The 24,364-nt window shown below is 38.1% G+C and overlaps 1 protein-coding gene across 12 annotated transcripts in view; it reads right to left on the reverse strand.

Annotated features, from left to right (window-relative positions):
- PRMT3 (protein arginine methyltransferase 3) overlaps positions 1–24,364 on the reverse strand; it is a 137,343-nt gene that overhangs the window by 18,996 nt on the left and 93,983 nt on the right. Inside the window, exon 14 of one of the 12 annotated variants that reach the window (XM_067749623.1) lies at positions 7–4,736. The exons of 10 other annotated variants lie outside the window; for them this stretch is intronic. In XM_067749623.1, the coding sequence (XP_067605724.1) occupies positions 4,602–4,736 (135 nt within the window). In that variant the 3' untranslated portion in view covers positions 7–4,601. Of the gene's footprint in view, positions 1–6; positions 4,737–8,301; positions 8,445–24,364 lie in introns of those variants that run through there. One more of the 12 variants, XM_067749628.1, reaches the window with a different exon arrangement.

Consider the following 24,364-nt stretch of genomic DNA (forward strand, 5'->3'; position numbering starts at 1 on the left):
CAATTGATTATACAGTCTTAAGCCATGACAAATAAGAAACCATTTCCAATATCAGACACTCTTAAACTTATGGTAGGTCACTATTTTTCCTGGAAAACACGATATTAGTAAAAATAAAGTAATATAATTTGGCTTTTCCCCACAGAAACAACATAATAATAAGGGCAACAAGGCTAATCAAATACTCAGTATGTGTTAAATTAGAGAAATGACCGTGGTGGACCACTGAAAGGTGAGGATCTACATGGAGAAAGGCTCATGCGGCCCCTCGCCCAACCAGACTCTTCCACTGAGATGCTGCCATGTGAGTCAAGCCTCCACACAACTGCAGCAGCATGAAAAACCCTAGGAGCAGAACTAGTATGTAAGTCCAGTCCAGACTGCAGAAACACAGACAAGTAAACCTACCTGATTTTTGACTTCAAGGCGCTAAGTTTTGGAGTGGTTTGCTAACCACAGCAATAAATAACTAAAACGTACTCTTTTATATGAAGCCCGCTCATTTAATTTCTTCTGATCTTGTTCATCCAGTTTTAAAGCAAAGTACTATGATTATTTTTGTGATGAGATAAATGAAATTTTAAAATACTACGTTTTTTTTTCCTGAAAATAAAAACAAGACTATTCAAATTAAACGTATATGTAGGCAAATACCCAAAGAAGAAACTCCAACGTAACTCTCAGGTTTACTGTTAACAGTTTACAAAAAGGCCTCTAAGAAATTAACATGTTCAAACAAATAAATAATTTTCACTTATTTTTGTTTAAAATTTGAACGATACCATTCCTTTTTCTTTCACTAGTGGGATAGGCTTGACTTAATCTATTTTAAAACTGGCATTAAATAAAGCTTATAAAGTCTTAAAAACTGGAAACTGATTACTGAAAAATCACTATAAAGCTAATTACTGTACTTTCCTGCTTTCGTTAAGAATGTGGAGTTTTATTGATCCGCAGGGTTAATGTGGATTGGGCCCAAACCAAATTCAATATTTCATTTATTGTGCTGTTCATCGTTGCTTGTTTCCTCTTTAGTTCTTCTAGGTCCTTGTTATATGTTTCTTGCATTTTCTCTATTCTATTTCCAAGATTTTGGATCATCTTTACTATCATTATTCTGAATTCTTTTTCAGGTAGACTGCCTATTTCCTCTTCATTTGTTAGGTCTGGTGGGTTTTTATCTTGCTCCTTCATCTGCTGTGTGTTTTTCTGTCTTCTCATTTTGCTTATCTTACTGGGTTTGGGGTCTCCTTTTAGCAGGCTGCAGGTTCGTAGTTCCCGTTGTTTTTGGTGTCTGTCCCCAGTGGCTAAGGTTGGTTCAGTGGGTTGTGTAGGTTTCCTGGTGGAGGGGACTAGTGCCTGTGTTCTGGTGGATGAGGCTGGATCTTGTCTTTCTGGTGGGCAGGTCCATGTCTGGTGGTGTGTTTTGGGGTGTCTGTGGCCTTATTATGATTTTAGGCAGCCTCTCTAATGTATGGGGCTGTGTTCCTGTCTTGCTAGTTGTTTGGCATAGGGTGTCCAGCACTGTAGCTTCCTGGTTGTTGAGTGAAGCTGGGTCGTGGCGTTGAGATGGAGACCTCTGGGAGATTTTCGCCGTTTGATATTACATGGAGCTGGGTGGGAGGTCTCTTGTGGACCAGTGTCCTGAACTTGACTCTCCCACCTCAGTGGCAAAGCCCTGATGCCTGGCTGGAGCACCAAGAGCCTTTCATCCACATGGCTCAGAACAAAAGGGAGAAAAAGCAGAAAGAAAGAAAAGAAAGAAAAGAAAGAAAGAAAGAAAGAAAGAGGATAAAATAAAATAAAGATAAAATAATGTTATTAAAATAAAAAATAATTATTAAGAAAAAACATTTTTTTAAGTAAAAAACAACAAAAAACGGACGGACAGAACCCTAGGACAAATGGTGAAAGCAAAGCTTTAAAGACAAAATCTCACACAGAAGCATACACATACTCACAAAAAGAGGAAAAGGGGGAAAAAATATATATATCGTTGCTCCCAAAGTCCACCTCCTCAATTTGGGATGATTCGTTGTCTATTCATGTATTCCACAGATGCAGGTACATCAAGTTGACTGTGGAGATTTAATCCGCTGCTCCCGAGGCTGCTGGGAGAGATTTCCCTTTCTCTTCTTTGTTCGCACAGCTCCTGGGGTCCAGCTTTCGATTTGGACCCGCCTCTGCGTGCAGGTCGCCTGAGGGCGTCTGTTCTTTGCTCAGACAGGACGGGGTTAAAGGAACAGCTGATTCGGGGGATCTGGCTCACTCAGGCCGAGGGAAAGGAGGGGTACGGATGCGGGGCGAGCCTGCGGCGGCAGCGGCCGCCGTGACGTTCCACCAGGCTGAGGCGCGCCGTACGTTCTCCTGGGGAAGTTGTCCCTGGCTCACGGGACCCTGGCCGTGGCGGGCTGCACAGGCTCCCGGGAGGGGAGGTGCGGATAGTGACCTGTGCTCGCACACAGGCTTCTTAGTGGCGGCAGCAGCAGCCTTAGCGTCTCATGCCCGTCTCTGGGGTCCGCGCTGATCGCCGCGGCTCGCGGCCGTTTCTGGAGCTCCTTAAGCAGCGCTCTTAATCCCCTCTCCTCGCGCACCAGTAAACAAAGAGGCAAGAAAAAGTCTCCTGCCTCTTCGGCAGGTCCAGACTTTTTCCCAGACTCCGTCGTCCCGGGTAGCTGTGGCGCACTAGCCCCCTTCAGGCTGTGTTCACGCAGCCGACCCCAGTCCTCTCCCTGGGATCCGACCGAAGCCCGAGCCTCAGCTCCCAGCCCCCACCCGCCCCGGCGGGTGAGCAGACAAGCCTCTCGGGCTGGTGAGTGCCGGTCGGCACCGATCCTCTGTGCGGGAATCTCTCCGCTTTGTCCTCCGCACCCCTGTTGCTGCGCTCTCCTCCGCGGCTCCGAAGCTTACCCCGCGCCGGCCTCCTGTCTCTGACAGTGAAGGTTCTTCTAGTATGTGGAAACCTTTCCTCCTTCACAGCTCCCTCCCACTGGTGCCGGTCCCGTCCATATTCTTTGTTTCTGTTTTTTCTTTTGCCCTACCCAGGTACGTGGGGAGTTTCTTGCCTTTTGGGAGGTCTGAGGTCTTCTGCCAGCGTTGTGGGTGTTCTATAGGAGCAGTTCCACGTGTAGATGTATTTCTGATGTATCTGTGGGGAGGAACGTGATCTCCGCGTCTTACTCTTCTGCCATCTTCCTCAACTCCTCTCCAAATTCAATATTTAACCTTGAGGTTCATTATACTTTAGATACCAAGAGAGAATCAAAATACTATATAATTCTGTCAAACTGAAAAACCTGTATAAGTCTCAGACCAATCCCTAAACTGTGTATGTGCAGGAGAGACCCAAAACAGTATAGCAAACTCTTAGAGAATGGAAATGAGATTTGAACCATTGTCTGCCAAGACACTGCTGACAGAACTTATATCTTGACTTTGGATGGACTGCCTGTTAACAACGAACATCAACACTGCCCAGATGATTATAAGCCAACTAAGAGTCCAAAATATCCAGGATACAATCCAATATTACTCAACATACAAAGTCCAGGAAAATGTAACCAACTCTCAAGAGAAAAGACAATCAACAGATGCCAATGCTGAGATGATCCAGATGCTGGTACTATCAGACAAAGACTTAAAGCAAATAACTATGCTGGTATAAGTTAATAGCAATGACGTAAAATAAACACACTGAAATGAATCAAAAGACAGGAATTCTCAGTAGAGAAATAGAAACTATGAAAAGAGAACCAAATGGAAATTTCAGAACTGAAAAACACAATAACTGAAACAAAAAACTTCCTGGGCTGAATTGCTGAATTGCGGAATGGAGATGATAGAGGAGGACAAAGTCAGTGAATGTGAAGTTAGATCAAAAGAAATTATCTAATTTTAAAAAACAAGGGGAAAAGATTGAAATAAAATGCCCAGAGACTCAGGGACCTGTGGAACTAACATACATGTAATAGGAGGTCCAGATGGAAAAGAAAAAGATATTGGAACAAAACAAACAAACAAACAAACAAAACAAACCAAAAAAACCTTTCAAAATTCTATATCCAGGAAAAACATCCTTTAGGAATGAAGATAAAATAAATGAATTTTCAAGTGAAGGAATATTAAGAGAATCCATTGCCAACAGGCTTTTTAGAAGACATTTTAAAGGAAGTTCTTCAGGCTGATGGGCAATAATACTGGAAGGAAACCTGAAACATCAAAAATGAGAGAAGAACGATAAATCGTTGGGTAAATATAAAACACTATGTTTCCCCTCTGAATTCCTTTAAGATACCTATGAGTTTTTAATGGAAAAATTATAACATCATCTGGTGGGGTTTTCAATGTATGCACATGTATGCACAAAGATCAGTGTAGGGGGTGGAGGGGTAGGAGGGAGGAAGAATGAAATCCCACCAGTATATACAAGTGTTTATAAAATCTGGAAATAAAGAAGGTTTATTTTTAAGTATCATAAGCAAAGCAGAAACTTAATAAAGAAAAATTTAAATTGTAGTATCAAAATTAAAACATGAATGACAGATCTGAGAGTATTTACAATATAAGTAACAAAGGCTCACTGTCCTTTGTACATTAAGCTACTACAAATTAATAAGAAAGCAATACGTCAGGGCTTCCCTGGTGGCGCAGTGGTTGAGAGTCCGCCTGCTGATGCAGGCGACACGGGTTCGTGCCCCGGTCCGGGGAGATCCCACATGCCGCAGAGTGGCTGGAGCCTGTGCTCCGCAACGGGAAAGGCCACAACAGTGAGAGGCCCGCGTACCGGGAAAAAAAAAAAAAAGAAAGCAATACGTCAAAAGAAACTAACAACAAAAAAGCAGGAAATTTACAAAAGAAAAATCAAATGATTAATAAACATGCTAAAGAAACTGTTTCACCTACTTAGAAAAAAATAAGTCAATTAAGACAACATGATACAATTTTCCTTGATCATGTTGAGGAAAGGATTTTTTAAATGATAATATCTACAATTAGTGGGGAAAGGAACATTCATGCTGTGAAAGTAAACTGAAATAACCTTTCTAGGGGAATTAAGTAATACACATTAAAAGATAAAACATTTGTACTAAAAAGAAGTCAGACACAAAATAGTACACACAATATGATTCAATTCATATACAGGAAATTCAAAGACAGAAAAACTAATTTAGTGTTACAAGTCAGAATAGTAGTTATCCTTGCAATACCGGTAGAAACTGGAAGGGGTTATGTGATAGGCTCCTGGGTTGCTGGTAATACTCTGTTTCTTAAGTTGAATGCTGGGTATATGGTGGGGTAATCACTTTGTGCAATTTTACCAAACTATACTTATGATTTGTGTACTTTTCTGTTTTCATGCACACAACTAAGATTTCATACAATGTACATACTCATTGATCCAGTAATTAAAAACTTCCAAAAATTAAGTATGCTTGCAAAGATTTAAACATGTCAATTTTAGCCCACATTTTCAACAACAGGTGATCAGTTAATAAAGCATAAAATCTACAAATAATAGAATACCATTTGGCCATGAAAAGTAATCCTGTAGACAAATATTTACTGATTTGGAAAAATAGTTGTGATATACTATTAGGTGAAAAGAATAATATATATTTATTATGGGCACTTATCCTGTGTTATACAAATGTGAATATATACATCTATATGGAAAGATTTCACCAAGCTATTGAAAGTGGATGATAGATTTCTAATATTAATATTCTTTATGCTTATATATAATTTACATTTCCCAAAAATATGAACAACTTCTGTGATAAGTTATTTTTAATAATACTTGAGTTAAATAATCTACAGTATTGCATAGAGAGGCATTCAATTCAACTATTACCTTTGTACATTTCCCTTAATGACTCTGAAAAATCACTCATCTCTGCACCCCAAGGGTTAGGGCAGAGTCTAATATATAGTAGGAACTAAATGAATTTGAAGAAAAAGAATGACAAGTTTTCCCCAACTAGTAATTCTACAAAAAGAACATTTTCAATAACTATTTTTCTTCTCAAGAGATTAGCAAAAGCAAATTAAGGGAAAGTAGCAGGTAAAGGAGAAAAGGTGTAAACAGAATAGTAACAGTAATAAAAACTATGGAAACTATATGAAAACATTAAGATGATTTTTTAAAGATTTTAGTAAGTGGGTTTCATGGTGAGACAGTTAGTTACCTTATAACTATTCTTTAAGTTATACACATGTTTTTATGTATTCCTTATACTCTGTTACCAAAAAAGAAAGCAGAGGGGAAAAAAAACCCTAGTTAGCTAATAAAACCTTTTGTGAAAACAAATTCAGGTTTAAAAAAAGCTCTTACAACATTATCAGAAAATGTGACGTGAGTCTGAAATATATATAAAATACACTAAGTGATATGAAATATATATAAAATACACTAAGTGATATATTTAACTCTGATAAAATACAGACTGGTAATGTTAATATAGTAGAACACTGCAGAATTATAATTATAGAAGGTCTTAACAAAGAGGAGAAGCTGATACACAAGTTTACAACAAAATTAAAAAATAAAGATAAAAAGATTTGAGAATACAAAGATATTTTAGAACTGTCTCCCAATCCCCAAATCCAACTATCTATGAAATTTAGTTAAAAATCAAAAAAGAAATTAACGCTTGCCCAGATACCCAAAACTACAGTGAAATATTGAGTAGTTTGGGGGTAACCAAAAAACAGTTTATAAGCCTGAAGACAAATAAATAAGAAATAAAAATGAACGACAGCTATTTTATAGTTCCCTCTGAAGAGCGTTATAGTATATCCAACTCCTCATGCAGATTTACCCTCCTAATGATGTTTGGTTGAGGGTAGTATTAAAATCAGTTCCACAGCAAATATTAATCAGAAGCATGAGGAGAAGTCAGAAAGAAAATCACCTGGGATTTAAAATTACATGCAGAGGTAGCATTCACTTAACTGAGAAAGTGGAAGATGCTTGCTCTGAAAAACCAAAGGGATTTTCTGGGCTTAAAATGGTATTTACTCTCAAACACAAGCAAGGCCTAAAATGCCACGTTAGGGAAAGCGCTTCCTTTTTTTCCCCCCCTGTATAAATGATCCTTGATAATTAAAATAGATATTAGAAAAAAAGAGGAAAAAACCTTAAACTTGAAACATAGTCATATAAACTAGTGGAACTATGATCAGTGTTTTTATTTCTGCAAGGCCATTATAAACAATCAAATATGTCAGCTGATTTGGGGACAAAACTATTCATTTTGCTGCAGAATATAAACATACAACTATTTTTCAATTATAGTTTCACCTCCTTGTTACCATCACTTTGACAGGCTATCTCTAGGTGTTTTAAATGTTAATTTCAATGAACTTAACACTCTGTCTGTGGAAGTCATTCAAATATAAGAATAAACAACCACCACAGGAAATTGAAAATGACTAATTGGCAATGGTAATAAATAACTGCAGCACAACTTGACATGTGCTTGAAAAAGATCAGATAGGTTTGAAGGCGTGACCACAGAATAAATGTCCCTTTTGTTCCATACATATCTCTAGTCAGGGGCAAAGGGAATGCTAAGGAGAAAAATAAGCATTGAAATCAATTATCTATAGGAGCTGGGTTAATCTGCAAAGGCAAGGTCACAATGAAATAAATAAAATTTCACTGACTTACACCACACACCACAGTCAGAAAAATTTTAGTTATAAAAGTCACTTAGACTGAGAGAAAGAATGAGTAGTAATTACGAACAATAGTGATGACGACAGAAGGAAACAGAATGAAAGAAAAATATACAGTAAATTTCTGGGATAGTTTGATCACGCTTGTAATTTGGTGAGAATCTTCCATAATTACTTTGAAGTGCACAGGAAAATAATACAGACGTGTAGCTTTATTGTGCATCTTAAATATTCCTAAGTATTAGAACAGAGTTTCACAATGAGTTGTTTTGTTTCTGCTTTGTGGATTTCACAAAAAGGAAAACATAACTCACAGCATTTGTAAATTGAATCATTTGAAAATCTGTTTTAAGCCACGTTTTGCTTTTTCATCCCATACATACAAAGGTAGATGCAGTTCGTTTTATACGTGCTCATTTGAAGAACAATGACATGGAATAAAAACGAATTACTTTCTCATGTATTTTGGTGTGATGAGTACTTCTTTAAAGCAGACATATCATGTGTGTATGTAACAGGATGCAGCCAATGAAATAAGATCAGACTACACCTTATGATGAAGAAGGAAATTAAAAATTATCATTATCACTATCACCTGCAGGGAGTAATTTATCATTTCTGTTCTTCATTGGTATCATGTTCCAACAGCGTGTGGTTACAGCAGATACAATTAGGCAGCTGGCCACAGAAGTAGGAGGATAATGTGCTTTTGATGGAGTTTACCCAAGCATGCAGATAGAGTGCTTGTAATCCATGCAGCAGAATCACTATAACAAAAATACAGTTCATTTTTTGTTGGAGTATTTCTTTCAAAATCTTAGTATGGAATTCAAAAGCTAACTGACGATGAGTCTGAAGCAAGTGAAGAAAGAGTAAGAAGATACTGCATAAAAAAGATTATACGTTTTAAGCTTACATCATTGTCTATAAACCAACAAGATGAAGATAAAAATACAGGCCATACCAAGCTGCTGCATAAAGAGCATGAACTCTGATGGTGATAACTGGTATTTAAACTAAGAAGACATAATCAACAAAAATGAAAATTACATATTATGATATTCTCCTAATGTTAACAATAGCTTAAATTATAGACTCTTCCCTCTTCAATTAATTTTCTATTTTATCCCAAGAGGAAATCTGCATCTTTTCTTTCCTGATTCCTCTAGGGAACAATACACGTTAAGTGCCATATACTTCTCAAGGGATATTGCCAAACTGAGTAGTGTTTAGAAATAGATCAAGCAATATGGAAAGCATCAAAACAGACCACAGGTCTCAGAATATTTTTAAAAGGTACTTTTACTGAAAAACTCAACATAACTAATTTTTGATCTACTTAAAATATTCCCAAATTATAACTGAAATTCCTTTAAAATTTACTTAGATTTCTCCCTTGTAATTTCAAAATTGCTTATGAAAGTGGTTTTACGGAGCAGACGAGATCACCTCTTCAGAACCTAAAACGTAAATACTTCAATTCTGACGTTCTGTAGATTGATATCTTACGTGGCCTAACTCCTTTACATTTCTTCCTAGCTATAAATAAGATACTATTATTTTATACATTCAATATTCACTGAGATTTACCAATATTTTCACTTAAAAAAACCTTTTAAAGTATAACGGACATGCAGAAAAGTACACAAAAGTGCACACCATGATGAATTTTCAAACGGAATACAGCTATGATACCCACCCTCAGATCAAGAACCAAAACACCCCAGCACCTAGCAGTCCCCCTAGGCACCTAGCCAACCCTAGGCACCCCCACAGGGTAACTACTACCCTGATTTTTTCCCCAGGTTTATTGAGATATAATTGACATATAACAATGTGTAACGTAAGGTGTGCCATGTGTTGATTTAATGCACTTACACATTGCAAAACGATTACCACCATAGTATTAGCTAAACCCCCATCATACCCCATGATTATCATTTATTTTTTTGTGATGAGAACATTTAAAATCTATTCTCTTGACAACCTTCAAGTATATAATATAGTATTATTAACTAAAATCATCATGATGTACATTGGATCTCCAGAACTTATTCAACTTATAACTAGAAGTTTGTACCCTTGACCAACATTTCCCCATTTCTCCCATCCCACACTCCCTCGTAACTACTATTCTGATCTCTGTTTCTGAGTCTGGCCTTTTTATTTAAGTTCTATATACAAGTGATATCAAACAATATTCGTTTTCTTCTGACATTTCACTTAGCATAATACCCTCAAGGTCCATCCATGTTGTGGTAAATGGCAAATTTCCTTCTTGTACAGCGTAATAATATTCCATTTATGTGTGCGTGTGCGTGTGTATATACATATATATATGTATATGGCATATCTTCTTTATCTATTCCACTGATGGACACTTAGGTTATTTCCATATCTTGACTATCATAAATAATGCTGCAATGACCATGGGAGTGCAGATACCTCTTCAAGATCCTGTTTTCATTTCCTTTGGATATATACCCAGAAGTGGGATTGCTGGATCATATGGTAGTTCTATTTTTAATTTTTTCAGGAACTTCCATACTGTTTTCTATAGTAGCTGCACCAATTTACATTCCCACCGAAAGCGCACAAGGCTTCCCTTTTCTTCACATCCTGGCCAACATTTACCTCACTAACTACCCTGATTTCTAAAACAGATTCATTTTCCCTATTACATACTTCAACATATATCATGTCATCTTTTGTGCCTGGCTAATTTTCTTTATTATTGTTTTTGAGATTCACTTATACTATTGCATATTACCTACGCTGTTATATGGCTCTAAGACATATGCGACTATACAATTTATTTATCCAATCTACTGTTGACAGGTATTGAGTAGTTTTTTTTGTTTTGTTTTGTTTTGTTTTAAATTACACTAATGAATCAACAGTTTAAATTTTATTTATTTTGGCTGTGTTGGGTCTTCGTTTCTGTACGAGGGCTTTCTCTAGTTGCGGCAAGCGGGGACCACTCTTCATCACGGTGCGCAGGCCTCTCACTATCGCGGCCTCTCTTGTTGCAGAGCACGGGCTCCAGACGCGCAGGCTCAGTAGTTGTGGCTCACAGGCCCAGTTGCTCCGTGCCATGTGGGATCCTCCCAGACCAGGGCTCGAACCCATGTCCCCTGCATTGGCAGGCAGATTCTCAACCACTGCACCACCAGGGAAGCCCCTTGAGTAGTTTTAAGTTGACACTTCTATGAACTTTTTTTATAATGTTTTTTTGGTGAACATAAGTACTCAATGCTATTGGGTATATACCTAGGAGTGAAACTATTGCTATGTGCATATATATGTGCATATATAACTTTTGTTAATCTTTATTGCTTCCTTTACCTCTGGTCTTCCACCAGGGATCGTTTTTGTTTGCCTATATACCCTTCAGAAATCAGTTTCCTGGGGCAAATTCTCTATTTTTTTTTTTTTTTTTGCCTGCGCCACGTGGGATCTTAGTTCCTCGACCAGGGATCTAACCCATGCCCCCTGCAGTGGAAGCGTGGAGTCTTAACCACTGGACCACCAGGGAAGTCCTTCTTTCTATTTGTTCACCTGAAAAATCTACTTCAGCTTCATTCTTAAAAGTTATTTTAGTTGGGTAAAATTCAGAGTTGGCAGTTATTTTCTTTCAGCACAGTGAGGATATCATTTTTTAAAAATATTTATTTACTTGGTTGCGCTGGGTGTTAGTTGCAGCAGGCAGGCTCCTTGGTTGCAGCAGGCAGGCTTCTTAGTTGCGGCATGCATGTGGGACCCAGTTCCCTGACCAGGGATCGAACCTGGGCCCCCTGCACTGGGAGTGCGGAGTCTTATCCACTGTGCCACCAGGGAAGTCCTTGTGAGGATGTCATCATTGAATTATCTTCTGTCTTTCCAATTCTACTGTTCCTGCTGAGAAATCATCTATTTACTGCTCCTTTGAAGGTAATTCCAATGCTCTACTTACAGCCCCACTGAGGCTTCTAAAATGCTCTCTTTGGTTTCTGTAGTCTTAGTAGGATGTATCTAGGTGTGGATTTATTCCCCTCTTTTCAACTGAAATATAATTCACATACCATAAAAATTTCCCCAGTTAAATAAACTGTATAATTCTATCTATCTATCTATCTATCTATGGCTGCATTGGGTCTTTGTTGCTGCGCATGGGCTTTCTCTAGTTGCAGCGAGCGGGGGTTACTCTTCGTTGCAGTGTACGGGCTTCTCGTTGCAGTGGCTTCTCACTGCAGGGCACGGGCTCTAGGCACACGGGTTTCAGTAGTTGTGGCACGTGGGCTCAGTAGCTGTGGATTGAGGGCTCCAGAGCGCAGGCTCAGTAGCTGTGGCACATGGGCTTAGTTGCTCCGCGGCATGTGGGATCTTCCCAGAGCACGGCTTAAACCCGTGTCTCCTGCATTGGCAGGCGGATTCTTAACCACTGTGCCATCAGGGAAGTCCCTCAATTTTTAAAAAAGTATATTTGGAGTTGTGCAACCATCACCATAATCTAATTTTAGAACATTTTTTATCACCCCCAAAAGAAACCCTATATCCATACTCCTTATCTTATCCCCTGTCTACAGAGTTGCCTATTCTGAACATTTCATATAAATGGAATCACAGAAATGGAATATCATATAAATGGAATTCTTTTGTAGTTGGCCTCTTTCGCTTGTATAATGTTTTCAAGACTCATCATTTCAGGGTTCATACATTCTGCAGCAGGTATCAGGACTTCACTCTGTTTTATAACCAGATAATATTTCGTTGTGTGGCTATACCACATTTTGTTTATTCATTCTTCAGGTGACTGACATCTGGATTGCTTTCAGTTTCTAGCTTTTATAAATAACGCTGCTATGAACATTCATGAACAAGTGTTTGTGTGGGTATGTTTTAATTTCTCGGGGGTATATACCCAGAAATGTAAAATATCTATCCATTCCTATTCAAGTTATGTTGTACTTCTTAAATTGTAGCTCACTGTCTTTCGTCTGTTTTGGGAAATTCTCAGCCATTATCTCTTCAAATAGTTTGAAATATTCTCATCTCCTTTCCCCTTTGGGACTCCCATTTAAACATATATTAGACCATTTCTTGTGTCTTCTATATCTCCTGCCCTTCCCAATGCTGCATCGTGTCATTCCTCTGTGCTTCCTTCTGGATATTTCCTCTGACATAAAATCCAGTTCAATAATCCTCTCTACACTAGTGATTTAATATTTACCGCTAAACTCATCTTTAGTTCAGTATTAGAATATCTGTTCGGTTCTTTATCAAATCTGTTATATTATTATTTCTTAAATATTTCCAACTATTTGTTTGACATCTGTAATTTCTTTTGTCCTTGAACTTAGTAAGCATAGTTATTTTAAAGCCCATATCTATACATCTAACACCTGTAACACCTGGAGCTCTATTTTTATTTCCTGTTTTAGCTGGTTCTTGATTGATGTTGTTTTGTGTCCTTGTGTGACTCATTACCTTCGATTATGTTCTGAACATTATATATGAAAAACTGCAGAAATAATTTCAGACTTATAAAAATACTCTTCTAGAAAGAATCTTTTTTTCTGCCAGGAACCTGGGGGGTGCTGGCAAAAGCAAAGTTATCTTAATCTAAAAATGGGGTCTGGGGCTTCCCTGGTGGCGCAGTGATTAAGAATCCGCCTGCCGATGCAGGGGACACGGGTTCGTGCCCTGGTCCGGGAGGATCCCACATGCTGCGGAGCGGCTGGGCCCGTGGGCCATGGACGCTGAGCCTGTGTGTCCGGAGCCTGTTGCTCCGCAACGGGAGAGGCCACAACAGTGAGAGGCCCCTGTACTGCAAAAAAAAAAAAAAAAGAATCCGCCTGCCAATGTAGGGCACATGGGTTTGAGCCCTGGTCCGGGAAGATCCCACATGCTGCAGAGCAGTTAAGCCTGTGAGCCACAACTACCAAGCCTGCGCTCTAGAGCCCATGAGCCACAACTACTGAAGCCTGCGTGCCTAGAGCTCATGCTCCACAATAAGAGAAGCCACCACAATGAGAAGCCCGTACACCAAAACGAATAGTCCCTGCTCACTGCAACTAAAGAAAGCCCACGTGCAGCGACGAAGACCCAACACAGCCAAAAATAAAAAAATTTATAATAAATAAATAAATAAATAAAAATGGGGTCTGAGAATTTCCTGGGCCACCCAGATGATTTGAAGCGGGGCTGCAGTCCCTGCAAGGGCTCATTTACCTCTGTTTTACCTTACCCTTGGGTACAGTCTTTCTGGGTCCCAATGCAATGCACTGGGGAATTTTTAAAGAGCTCCATTTTTGTATTCCTAACCATGTGAGGCTATCAAAAGGGCTACAAAGTCCTTTAGCTGCTTCCTCTGAACTGGTAAACGCCTACAGGGCAAAAGCAGTCCCAAATGCCAGTCTCATTTCTTTGGATTTCCTTCTTTTCTGAGTCTTGGCTTGGTAATGCTTTACTAATTTATCTCTCTGGTACTTTCAAACAGATAATATTTAGTATTTTTTTCAGCTTTTGTAGCTGGTCTCAGTAAAAGGGTAACTCCTTTTACACAGTCCACTGTTATAGAAGGCAGATTCATCATTGCACTGTTTTGGTTTTTTTTTTTCCCCTATCTAAGGTACCCCCTGTAACTCTCTTCCCCATTCTCTAAACTAGCTCCTTCTTACTTGTTATGTCTCAGTTTAAATGTTACTTTCCCTGGTCAACCTTCCCTAATCCCGCAGAGTAGATTATAATACATCCATTAAATGTCCCTGCATTCCCTGCAATAACATTCACCATATTCATAATGCTTTTTGTTCAATGTCTTTTGTTCAGTTGTAAACCCCAATAGGCCCTTTAGGGCAATCTCTCTGCAACTGTGTCCGCCTCCCTATCCTCAATGCCTAAGCACAATGACTGGGCATTCAATCTAAACATTTAGTGAAAATAGCCATGCAGTTACAAAGGCATGAAATAGCCTGGGATGTTCAGGGACTAAAAGAAATTAATAAAGATTTGTTAATTGAGTGAACAAATAAAAGAAATCAAATGATATATTATGCTCAACTCCTACCGACCTTTGGGAAAAGAAAACCATGAGGCTTTACTTCTCTTATTATTTCCTACTTTTTATTCAAAACTCATATTTGATGTCAACTACTCTAGAATATTCCTTGATGTCAGTACCAGCATCAATTAATCAGTCACTCCCCACTAATTTACTGCATACAGTATGAGGAAGGCTTTCTGGAAGAAAGCCATGCCTAATACGGTAAAACCTTAAATATGAACAAGATTTTCGAGGAAAGTGAGTAAATAAGAGTGTGCCAGGTCAACGCTATCTTTTATATATGCCTGTAGTATTTAAATTCTATTATAGCACACCATAGTACAATCATCTATTTATATGTTGGCCTCTCCTACTAAATGAAGGTCTTTGGGGCCAGAGACTACATTCTTTGTTGTATTCACAGTGCCTAACACAGCACTAGTATCCAATACATGCTGCTTGAATGAAAAGTCGTTTTGAAAAGGTGTGTGTGTGTGTGTGTGTGTGTGTGTGTGTCTGTGCTTGCCACTTAAAAACTCTTACAGCCCACTGCTTCTCTAGTTTTCTATCTCCTGCTTCCTCACATGTCATCAGTTTCTCACAGCTCAATGTCAATGGTTACTGTTTCCTTATATTCCATTTTTCATGCTGATTTCCAATGTTCCTTAAAAGCTATAAGGCCTCTATGGCCCACTCCTCATTCCTCAAATGCCAGAAAATACTACCAATGATAAGTAAACATTATATTTTTAATTTTAAGGAAAAAATAGTAGATATATTGAATTAAAAAATGAGTGCAGAACAAAAAAGAAATCAGTTTTGTGACTGCTGCAGAGGTTTAAAACTGAAAACTATTAAAAACTCATTTTTGTGACTAGGAAATCAATCTCTACCAGACGCTTCTTGTCTTCGTGAAATTTCAGAAGTATAAACTAGGAGATGGAATACTGAAAGAAATCTTGACAGACAGGAAATAGGGGGCAAGTAGAAGACGTGATACACTTTACCTTCCAGGAATGAACAGGATTTTTTTTCTGTTTTGAAAAGTGAAGTAAAAAAGATGGCTACCACCTCCCCGCCTGAGCCCTTCTAAAAACTATCCAACATCTGGGGTGAGAATGAAAAATCTGGCAACATTACTTTTTTTTTTTTTTTTTTTGTCATTTAGGGCTGCAATTTTTCAAAGGTAATTATACTAGTTAGTAGAAGTTAGGTGTTTTTTTGATTATGATCTCTGAATACTGAGTGAGACAATGACTTACATCTTTCGGGGCCCCCATTCATGGGACTGGATGCTGAATAAAAGGATGACGAGGAAAAGAGAAAAAAGAAATCAGATTGAATGCTATGGTACAGACTTCAGGGACAGCCAGGACATATCACTTGTTAAAAGAACGGGCATGCTGTAGTAGCGATGTCACTGTCCTAGTGATCTAAAAAGTAAAAAATGTGACTCTCTGCAAAACTGTAAGAAGAAAGGAGTGATTTTGCTTTGAGAAGCACCTGATTTGCATATATGCGGCATTTTGAAAGAAGGTCTCATTTCTTTAATCCATTAGATATTCAGGGATACGAACAGGTCAAAGAGTTCATTGTATATCTTTGCCTGTAAAGAAACTGGTCTTTAAGATAGTACTGAGAGCCAAATCAGTGATGCTTGTTCAATCCTGATGGAGCAAGTAAATCCAATCTATGAAATCACACCATCCTAAATCCCCATAAGGAAATGAATGTTAAAAATAAAACTAAATAATCCTTTCCTTAAAAAATGCAGCAAGATAGGAAAGTGAATGGAAATATTAATCAGATCATTTTATGAGCATTTTCTATGTGCCAGGCATAGTGGTAAACGCTTTTATGCACTATCTCATTTAGCACTGAAAATAATACCCAGCAATTATTGGTGTTATTATCTCCACTTTTCAGATAAAAATTTGAAGTTCAGAGAAGTTAAATACCTCTTCTAAAGTCATACTGGTAAACTTGGCCCACTGGCTTTAAGGCTTGAAGTTTTTTGTTTCTTTGTTCGTTTTTAATAAATTTATTTATGTATTTTTGGCTGTGTTGGGTCTTTGTTGCTGTGTGCGGGCTTTCTCTAATTGTGGTGAGCGGGAGCCACTCTTCGTTGCAGTGCACGGGCCTCCCACTGTCGTGGCTTCTCTTGTTGCGGAGCACAGGCTCTAGGCGTGTGGGCTCCAGTAGCTGTGGCACATGGGCTCAGCAGTTGTGGCTTGCGGGCTCCAGAGTGCAGGCTCAGTAGTTGTGGAGCATGAGCTCAGCTGCTCTGCAGCATGTGGGATCCTCCCCGGCCAGGGCTCGAACCCGTGTCCCTTGCATTGGCAGGCAGATGCTTAACCACTGCGCCACCAGGGAAGCCCAAAGTTTGAAGTTTCTAACCACAGTGCTAGATTACCACTGTTTAAACTTTCCTCTTTGATTTAAATTATTTTTAGAAAACTCCCTTCTATTTCAAGAGTGGTCCTTTCTTCATCTAGTCTTCTAAAAAAGAAAAATATAAGACTGATTTAGGTAAACAGGTATATACAACAAAAATTTATTTTTTCAATTCTTGACTCATCTTTGCATGTGGACTGATCTCTCCTGTGAATACATGCATATACCTCAGAAGTCTGGAAATACTAAGTGCTTTAGGATTTTTTAGAAGATCTGAATGCTAATATTTACGATGGTTTCTGCCAGAGCATAAGTCAAAGGGAATCTGTACTGAGAAAATTACTTCCTTATAGGTCATTATTCCAGAGATAACTGCCTGAATCAGAGAGGAAAATACCTGGTCAAACTCATTTACTATCACAACCTAATAATGCTAATTGGCAGCCTCTGAGATAAGGCTGGGGAGAACTTCCCTGACATCTCTAATCAAGAGTCCACTATTATTGATTATTTGATTTTTATGCTTATTGCTGTGCTTAAGATAAATATTTTAGTTGGGCTTGAGTATGATTATTTCTCTCATAAATTGATTCTGACCCTGGGCATTGCTGACTTTAAGCATGACCCTATACCTATCTAAAATTAAATTATGATCGTAATGTAGCTTAAGAATTTCAACATTCCACTCAACCTGTATTTCAGAACAATTGATGTTCAAATCCTTTTATAACATAACTCAATAGGTGGATTCAGAATCAATTTTAATGAATTTTTAAAAATGCAGATTCAGAAGTGTCATTTACAGCATGGCTTTCAAAGAGGATAAAGCATAGGAATCTCTGTTGACTCCAAGGACTAGATGTCTTACTCAACTTCAGGGTTCCTCATTTTGTGGACTTCTGCATTCTCTCTGAGTAGGTTAAGTAACAGTTAAATACTGCAGTGATTCTTCCCACTATTCTACTCAATAAACATATACCTCAAAGTTAATATGAAGTGGGAAAGATATCTTTTTAAAAATTAATTTTTTCTTAATGGTATGTTTCCAAGGAGAGAGAACAAAAGTAGGTAAGAGGGCAACTAAACATGGAGAATGAGTTGAAGAAATCCAGATTTTAAAAGGTTAAAATCCTTAGGGGTCCAGTTTAGAAGGATGGACCCTCTGTGGCTGGAAAAAATGAAAAATAAGACAGGATTAAGTGGAAGTGTCCAAAATTTTGTAGGTAATGCACAGGGTACACCTGGACTTTAACCAAATCTCAAAAATATCAGAACTAGCTAGAATCCCTTTAAATATGAGACAAAGCATTCTTTTACAGCAGAGTCATATATTATATAGAGGATAAGTCACATATTGGAAAAATCTCAGATAATCAAAATCACTCAGGAAAACCCCTTAAGGTTTTGCATTGGAGACTGAAATATAAACCATCCCTCAATATGTTCAATACAACCAGTTCTTCTGGCAATGGCACAAATCACCATTTCTTTGGTTGGGCTCCAGATAAAGCAGATGGCTTGCAGAGTGCCATGTTGTATTAAAAATACAGTAGTCCCCACTTATCTGCAGTTTTCCATTCTTTGGTATCAGTTACCCATAAAAATATTAAATGGAAATTTCCAGAAATAAGCAATAAGTTTTAAATTCCATGACCTTCTGAGTAGTGTGACAAAAGCTCACGCCCTCCTGCTCCATCCCAATCAGGTTGAGAATCACCCCTCTGTCCACAGTATCCTTGCTGTTTATCCTACCTACCCGTCACTCACTTAAGTAGCCAACTCGGTTATTTGATCAATTGTTGAGTAAACCTTATCGTACTTAGTAATGGCCCTGAACTCCAAGAGTAGTGATGCTGGCAATTTGAACATTCTCTTATTGTGTCTAATTATAAATTAAACTTTATCCCAGGTATGTATATATAGGAAAAATCACAGTGTATATATAGGGTATGGTACCATCCTTGATTTCAGGCATGCACTGAGGGTCTTGGAATGTGTATAAAGGTGACTACTGTATATACCTTTAGAGGCAAGAATCGCATGCAGTCCAGCAAGATGCTCATACTACAGAAATACTTGGAAGTGGAAGATAACTAAAGAAACAGCAGATGTGTTTCCCACCTCAGGCTCATTTTGGAGCACATATTCATTAAGTAAAATGGAGGGTAGTATCATCTGCACTAATTAGACCATTAATTCTCTCATGGACTCTTTTTCTTCTACCTGAATAGTTAATTTGGATCAAGTTCTATTTGCACGTGATGCTACTCCCTCGGATCTGCCTACCAAAAAAAAAAAAAAGGAAGAGAGAGAGAAAAGAAAACTTTTAGAGCCTATTAACCTCAAGAAGTAGCACAGGTTAGAAAATACATCCTAGTTCAAGAGTGATTTTATGATTGCCTATACTTCTTTGATTCTACTGTCATATATCATATGTGGACAGAACATGTCACAAGTCTGACTGGACAAGACAGACCACAGAAGAGTATTCTAATTTCCACTGGACATCACTACTTGCATATCTCAAAGGCATTTCAAATTCAACATACTAATAAACGAGCTTCTTATCCTCCCCTCTAAACCTGTTCTTCTTCCAAGTTTCTTTGTCTTACAAAATAGTACCATCATTCTTCAAACTGTAAAAGCAAGAAACCTTGCAGACACCACTGTGACCTCTTTCCTTCATCTCTCATTATCTAATCCGTGCTCAAGTCCTGGCAATTTTACCTTCTAGACAGCTCTCAAATACATCCACTTTTCTCCATCTCCGCTAAAACTACCTTTGTGCAAGTCACTGTCATTTCTTGCCTGAGGTACTGTAATAGCTGACCCATAGGCCTCTCATATCCACTCTGGTCTCCCTAATAGTTCTCCACATTCCAACCATGATCCTTCTCAAGTGCCCTTAAGGTCATATCACTCTCTTTAAAAAACTTCAATTATTTCCCACTGGTCTAAGGAAAAAAACAAATAGTACAGGTGCTAAATGATCTGGACAGCTTGCCACCCTCCTTCAGCACTGGTCTACATGCGCCAGCCACGCTGGGCTTCTTTCAGTTCCTTTTACTCACCAAGCTTCTGACCACTGGATGTCCTTTTTTGGTTTGTTCTTTAAGAACTTTTAAACTGAAATTTTTTTTTTTTTTTTTTTTTTTTTTGCGGTATGCAGGCCTCTCACTGCTGTGGCCCCTCCCGCCGTGGAGCACAGGCTCTGGACGCGCAGGCTCAGCGGCCATGGCTCACGGGCCCAGCCGCTCCGCGGCATGTGGGATCTTCCCGGACCGGGTCACGAACCCGTGTCCCCTGCATCGGCACGCGGACTCCCAACCACTGCGCCACCAGGGAAGCCCTAAACTGAAATATTATGTACATGCAAAAAAATATTTTCTTTTTTTAGCCAATGTGAGAATCATTTATTTAAAAAATGTTTTATTGAAGAATACAAGTATAAAATATATAACACACACATAAAAGTGAGGAAATCACTGACTGGGCACAGTGAACTTTTACAAAGTGAACACACTCAACCACTACCTAGATCAAGATACAGACCACTCTCAAGACCCCAGAGCTTCTATTATTCCCCTTCCAATCCAATGATAAATCCTCCCACAAAATGTAACCACTATTCTGATGTTTATCACCATTATACTAGTTTAGCTTGTTATGGAAATTTAAAGACAGATTCTATATTTGGCTTTTTTTCCTTTTTTCATGAATGTTGCATTCATGAAATTCATCCATGTCATAGTGTATAGTCAAGATCACCTTCTTTTCCCACTGATGTATATTATTCCATAAATATACTGCATGTATTTATCCATTCTACTATTGATGAATGTTTGCCTTACTTCTAGTTTAGGGATCTAATGAGCAATGCTGCAATGGACATTCCTGTACAGGTCTTTTTGGTGAACATATGAAGGTATTTCTAAGAGTGAAAAGGTTAAGCCATAGGGTAAGCATGTTTTCAGCCTTGGTAGCCATAGCAGATAGCTGAGTTTTATAGAAGCAACTTAGCACAGTACATTTGCCTCATCACTCTTAGGTGTTTCTTAGAATACTGTCATTAGTATGATCTTTTAAAAAGATCCGACTATGAAGAACTTCAAACATATACACAATTACAGAACCTCTGAGTACCTATCACTTATATTCAACAGTGACCAGTATTTGGCACATTTGCTTCATCTATTCTCCCTCTGCCCCGTGACCCTCTTTTTGCTGAACTGTCTTGAAATGAATGCCTGACATCATGTCACTTCTCCCCTACCTACTTGTTTATGACTCTAAAAAATATGAACATTTCCTTATATAACTACAATGCCTTTATCACATATAACCAAATTCTCATTAATTCTTTGGTATTATCTAATAGCCACAAAGTAAACTTTAATATCTGTCTCCCCCATTAATGCCTCATGAATAGAGGCATTAATGGCTAATTACTATATTCCCTTGCAGCTATATTACTATAATGCCTTATATATTGCCTAATGCCTATTATATTACTATAATGCCTTGCAGCTCTTAACACATAATACTATTCAATAACCAGTTCCTGGAAATAAAGAGATTTAAGTATTCTCAACACCATCTAAGCCTAACTCCAAAGGTTCAGGTTTCAGAAGAGAGCAGAAAGTTCAGGAACAGGCTCTAGACTGTATGGTTATTCATTTAAGTAGAAACCTAAAACTGACTGTAGAGGTGGAGTCTCACAATTAGAAATGCTCTCCCTCCGAGACATAAAATTTACTTAATGAAGCCTGTTAAAATATATACCAGATGTCCCACTAAAATCTATGATGCAAGTTCAAGACAAATCTTACTATTTCTAAGAAACACAGATGTGTTTTAATAGTTTCTTTAGTTGATTGGCTTTGCAAGGTCAAAATTACGTCAATTTACACCCAAAAGTACTAAGAACTGATTTAATACCAAGGAATGAGTTTAAAATTAGTAGGCTTCGACTGTCAGAGATTTTTAAAAAGCTTTGAAAGAAGAGTTAAAGAACACAACTGCAAAGAAATGGGCTCATTTTGATGTTTCTTCTTTAGCCATCAGAAAAATTTAAAGCTTATTGAAAGTGTAAAATGAAAACAAGTACTATGAGTACTCCTTGAGAATCAGGAAAGTTAGAATGGTAAACACTTCAAAGTTTCTTTTAATAACATTTACATTAGCCTTAAAAACTGTAACTCAAGACTTGTTCTGATTCCATCCAAAGCTAAATATCAGTGCCTCTTAAATATATGTTTCTACCATTCATCAAGTATATCATTTTTTTAAAAAAAGAAAAACAAAATGAGAATTGAGAGGTAACATATAATTTATTTTCAGTTCACTCATTAACTTTTGTTTATTTTCACTTACTTTTCCTAACTTAAAAATAATCCTAAATGTGTAGACCCAGATTTATTCTCTAGATTTTTGGTCTTTTAAAATAACGCATTCAGGGACTTCTGTTTCTAGTAGGGTATGTTTGCAAAAGACCCTCTCCTTACTCTGATGCAACAACAACAACAACAAAAAAAAAACTGGGGAAACTAAACAATTATATTTTTCACTAAAACCATCAAAGAGCCTTGGATGCAAAAAAAAGTCTAAATAAATTATTTTCAGAGAGGAATGAGCCCTTCCCAACTGAGCAGGCAGAAACAGTTGCTGTCACCTGACAGCGTCTATCCAATGCTGGGGCAATGCGTGGGCAAAGCAGTAAAAATGCCACAGGCACAGGAACCTTGCTGGGATAAGGAAAACCCAACCAATTTTTGACCGCCAGGTCTGGGCTAGTATGGTGCACTGGAATTTGGAGAATCCCGAAAGGGATATCTAGTCATCTCTGCAAACTAAGAAGGCAGATGAAGCTGGTGCTTGTACGACAAAACAGGAAGAGAGAGGTTTTCTTGCAGTGTTTAGATCTCAAAGCCAAAAGCATCTGCAACCACACAGTTCGCTGTCACCATTAGCAAGGTATTACTATTCAGCTCTCTGCTATTCCACAAACTCTTGCCCAGAAAGATGAGGTGGTTTGTTTCAGGCATCTCAAGAAAACCCATTTGTACGAACAATAAACTTTTCAGCTAATCCTGAGAGTAAATACGCACCACCCTCTTCTCAAAAGCAGAAGGCTCAACTACACTGTTTACTCTTCAAAACTCACTCTGAAACCCACCCCTCGCTGTGTCTACGGTCAACTGAAAAAAAAAAAAAACTCAACGTGAGAGTTGTGAGTTGTTTTATTTGGGGCAAAATGGGGACTCTAGCCCAGGACACAGCGTCTCAGATAGCACTGAGGAACTGCTCCGAAGAGGGAGCAACTAATCTCTCATGAAGATTAGTGACCTAATCCTTGTAAAGGCAGACAGCAAGTGACAATTTTTAGTTGGCACTACCAATTCTCAACTAGATCATGAACTATGCCAAACCCAGATCAGGACCTTTCCTCTCCCCTCTAATCCCTTGCTCTGCATAGACAGACCCTCTGAAAATCAGATCTCTCAAACCTCATAAATAATCCTAACTCTGTTTTCCTCCCTAAACTCAGCTTTATTTTGATGGTCTTTCCAAGAAGTTGGCAAGAGGGAGAGGCCTAATCTTATGCTCAAGTCACAGTAAATTAACTGCAGTGGTACCCAGCCCTGATCAAGCTCAACTCCAGATTAGATAAAAGGGATCAGGCCGTCATCCTAGCTACCAGACAGAGGTAAGTGGAGGCCTGTCTAGGAGAAAGTATTACTTACATAAGACTGTACTATCTTTTATACAATGTCTAGCATAAAATATAAAGTTATGAAATATGAGAAGAAATAGGAAAATGTGACCACAGTCAAAAGAAAAAACAGACGTAGAATCGCAGGTGGCTCATAGAATTAGCAAACAGATCTTAATTAGCAAATTAAGATCAAATTAGCAAAAAAAAAAAATTAGCAAAAAGAATTCTTATAAATATTAAGGAATTTAGGTAAAAAGATTGACCAAAGTGGTTAAAAAGATGAAAAATAATAACTCAATCAAAATATTAATTCTACAACTAAAAAACATGATATTTAAAATGAAAATATTTATTGGAGACCTTAACAACAGAAAGAATACAAATGAAGAAAAGACCAGTGAATTAAAAAAATAAGTGAATAGAAATTACCCCAAAATGAACTTCCTACATGGCTACCATACTTAAGCTTTTCTGTCAATCTTTTCATCCTTCGAAACAGAATAGGCTTCCCTGTTTAAAACACAAATCTTTTTTTTTTTTTGAGAGAGGTAAAG

Source organism: Pseudorca crassidens, chromosome 9 (genome assembly GCF_039906515.1).
Source record: "Pseudorca crassidens isolate mPseCra1 chromosome 9, mPseCra1.hap1, whole genome shotgun sequence".
Lineage (NCBI taxonomy): Eukaryota > Metazoa > Chordata > Mammalia > Artiodactyla > Delphinidae > Pseudorca > Pseudorca crassidens.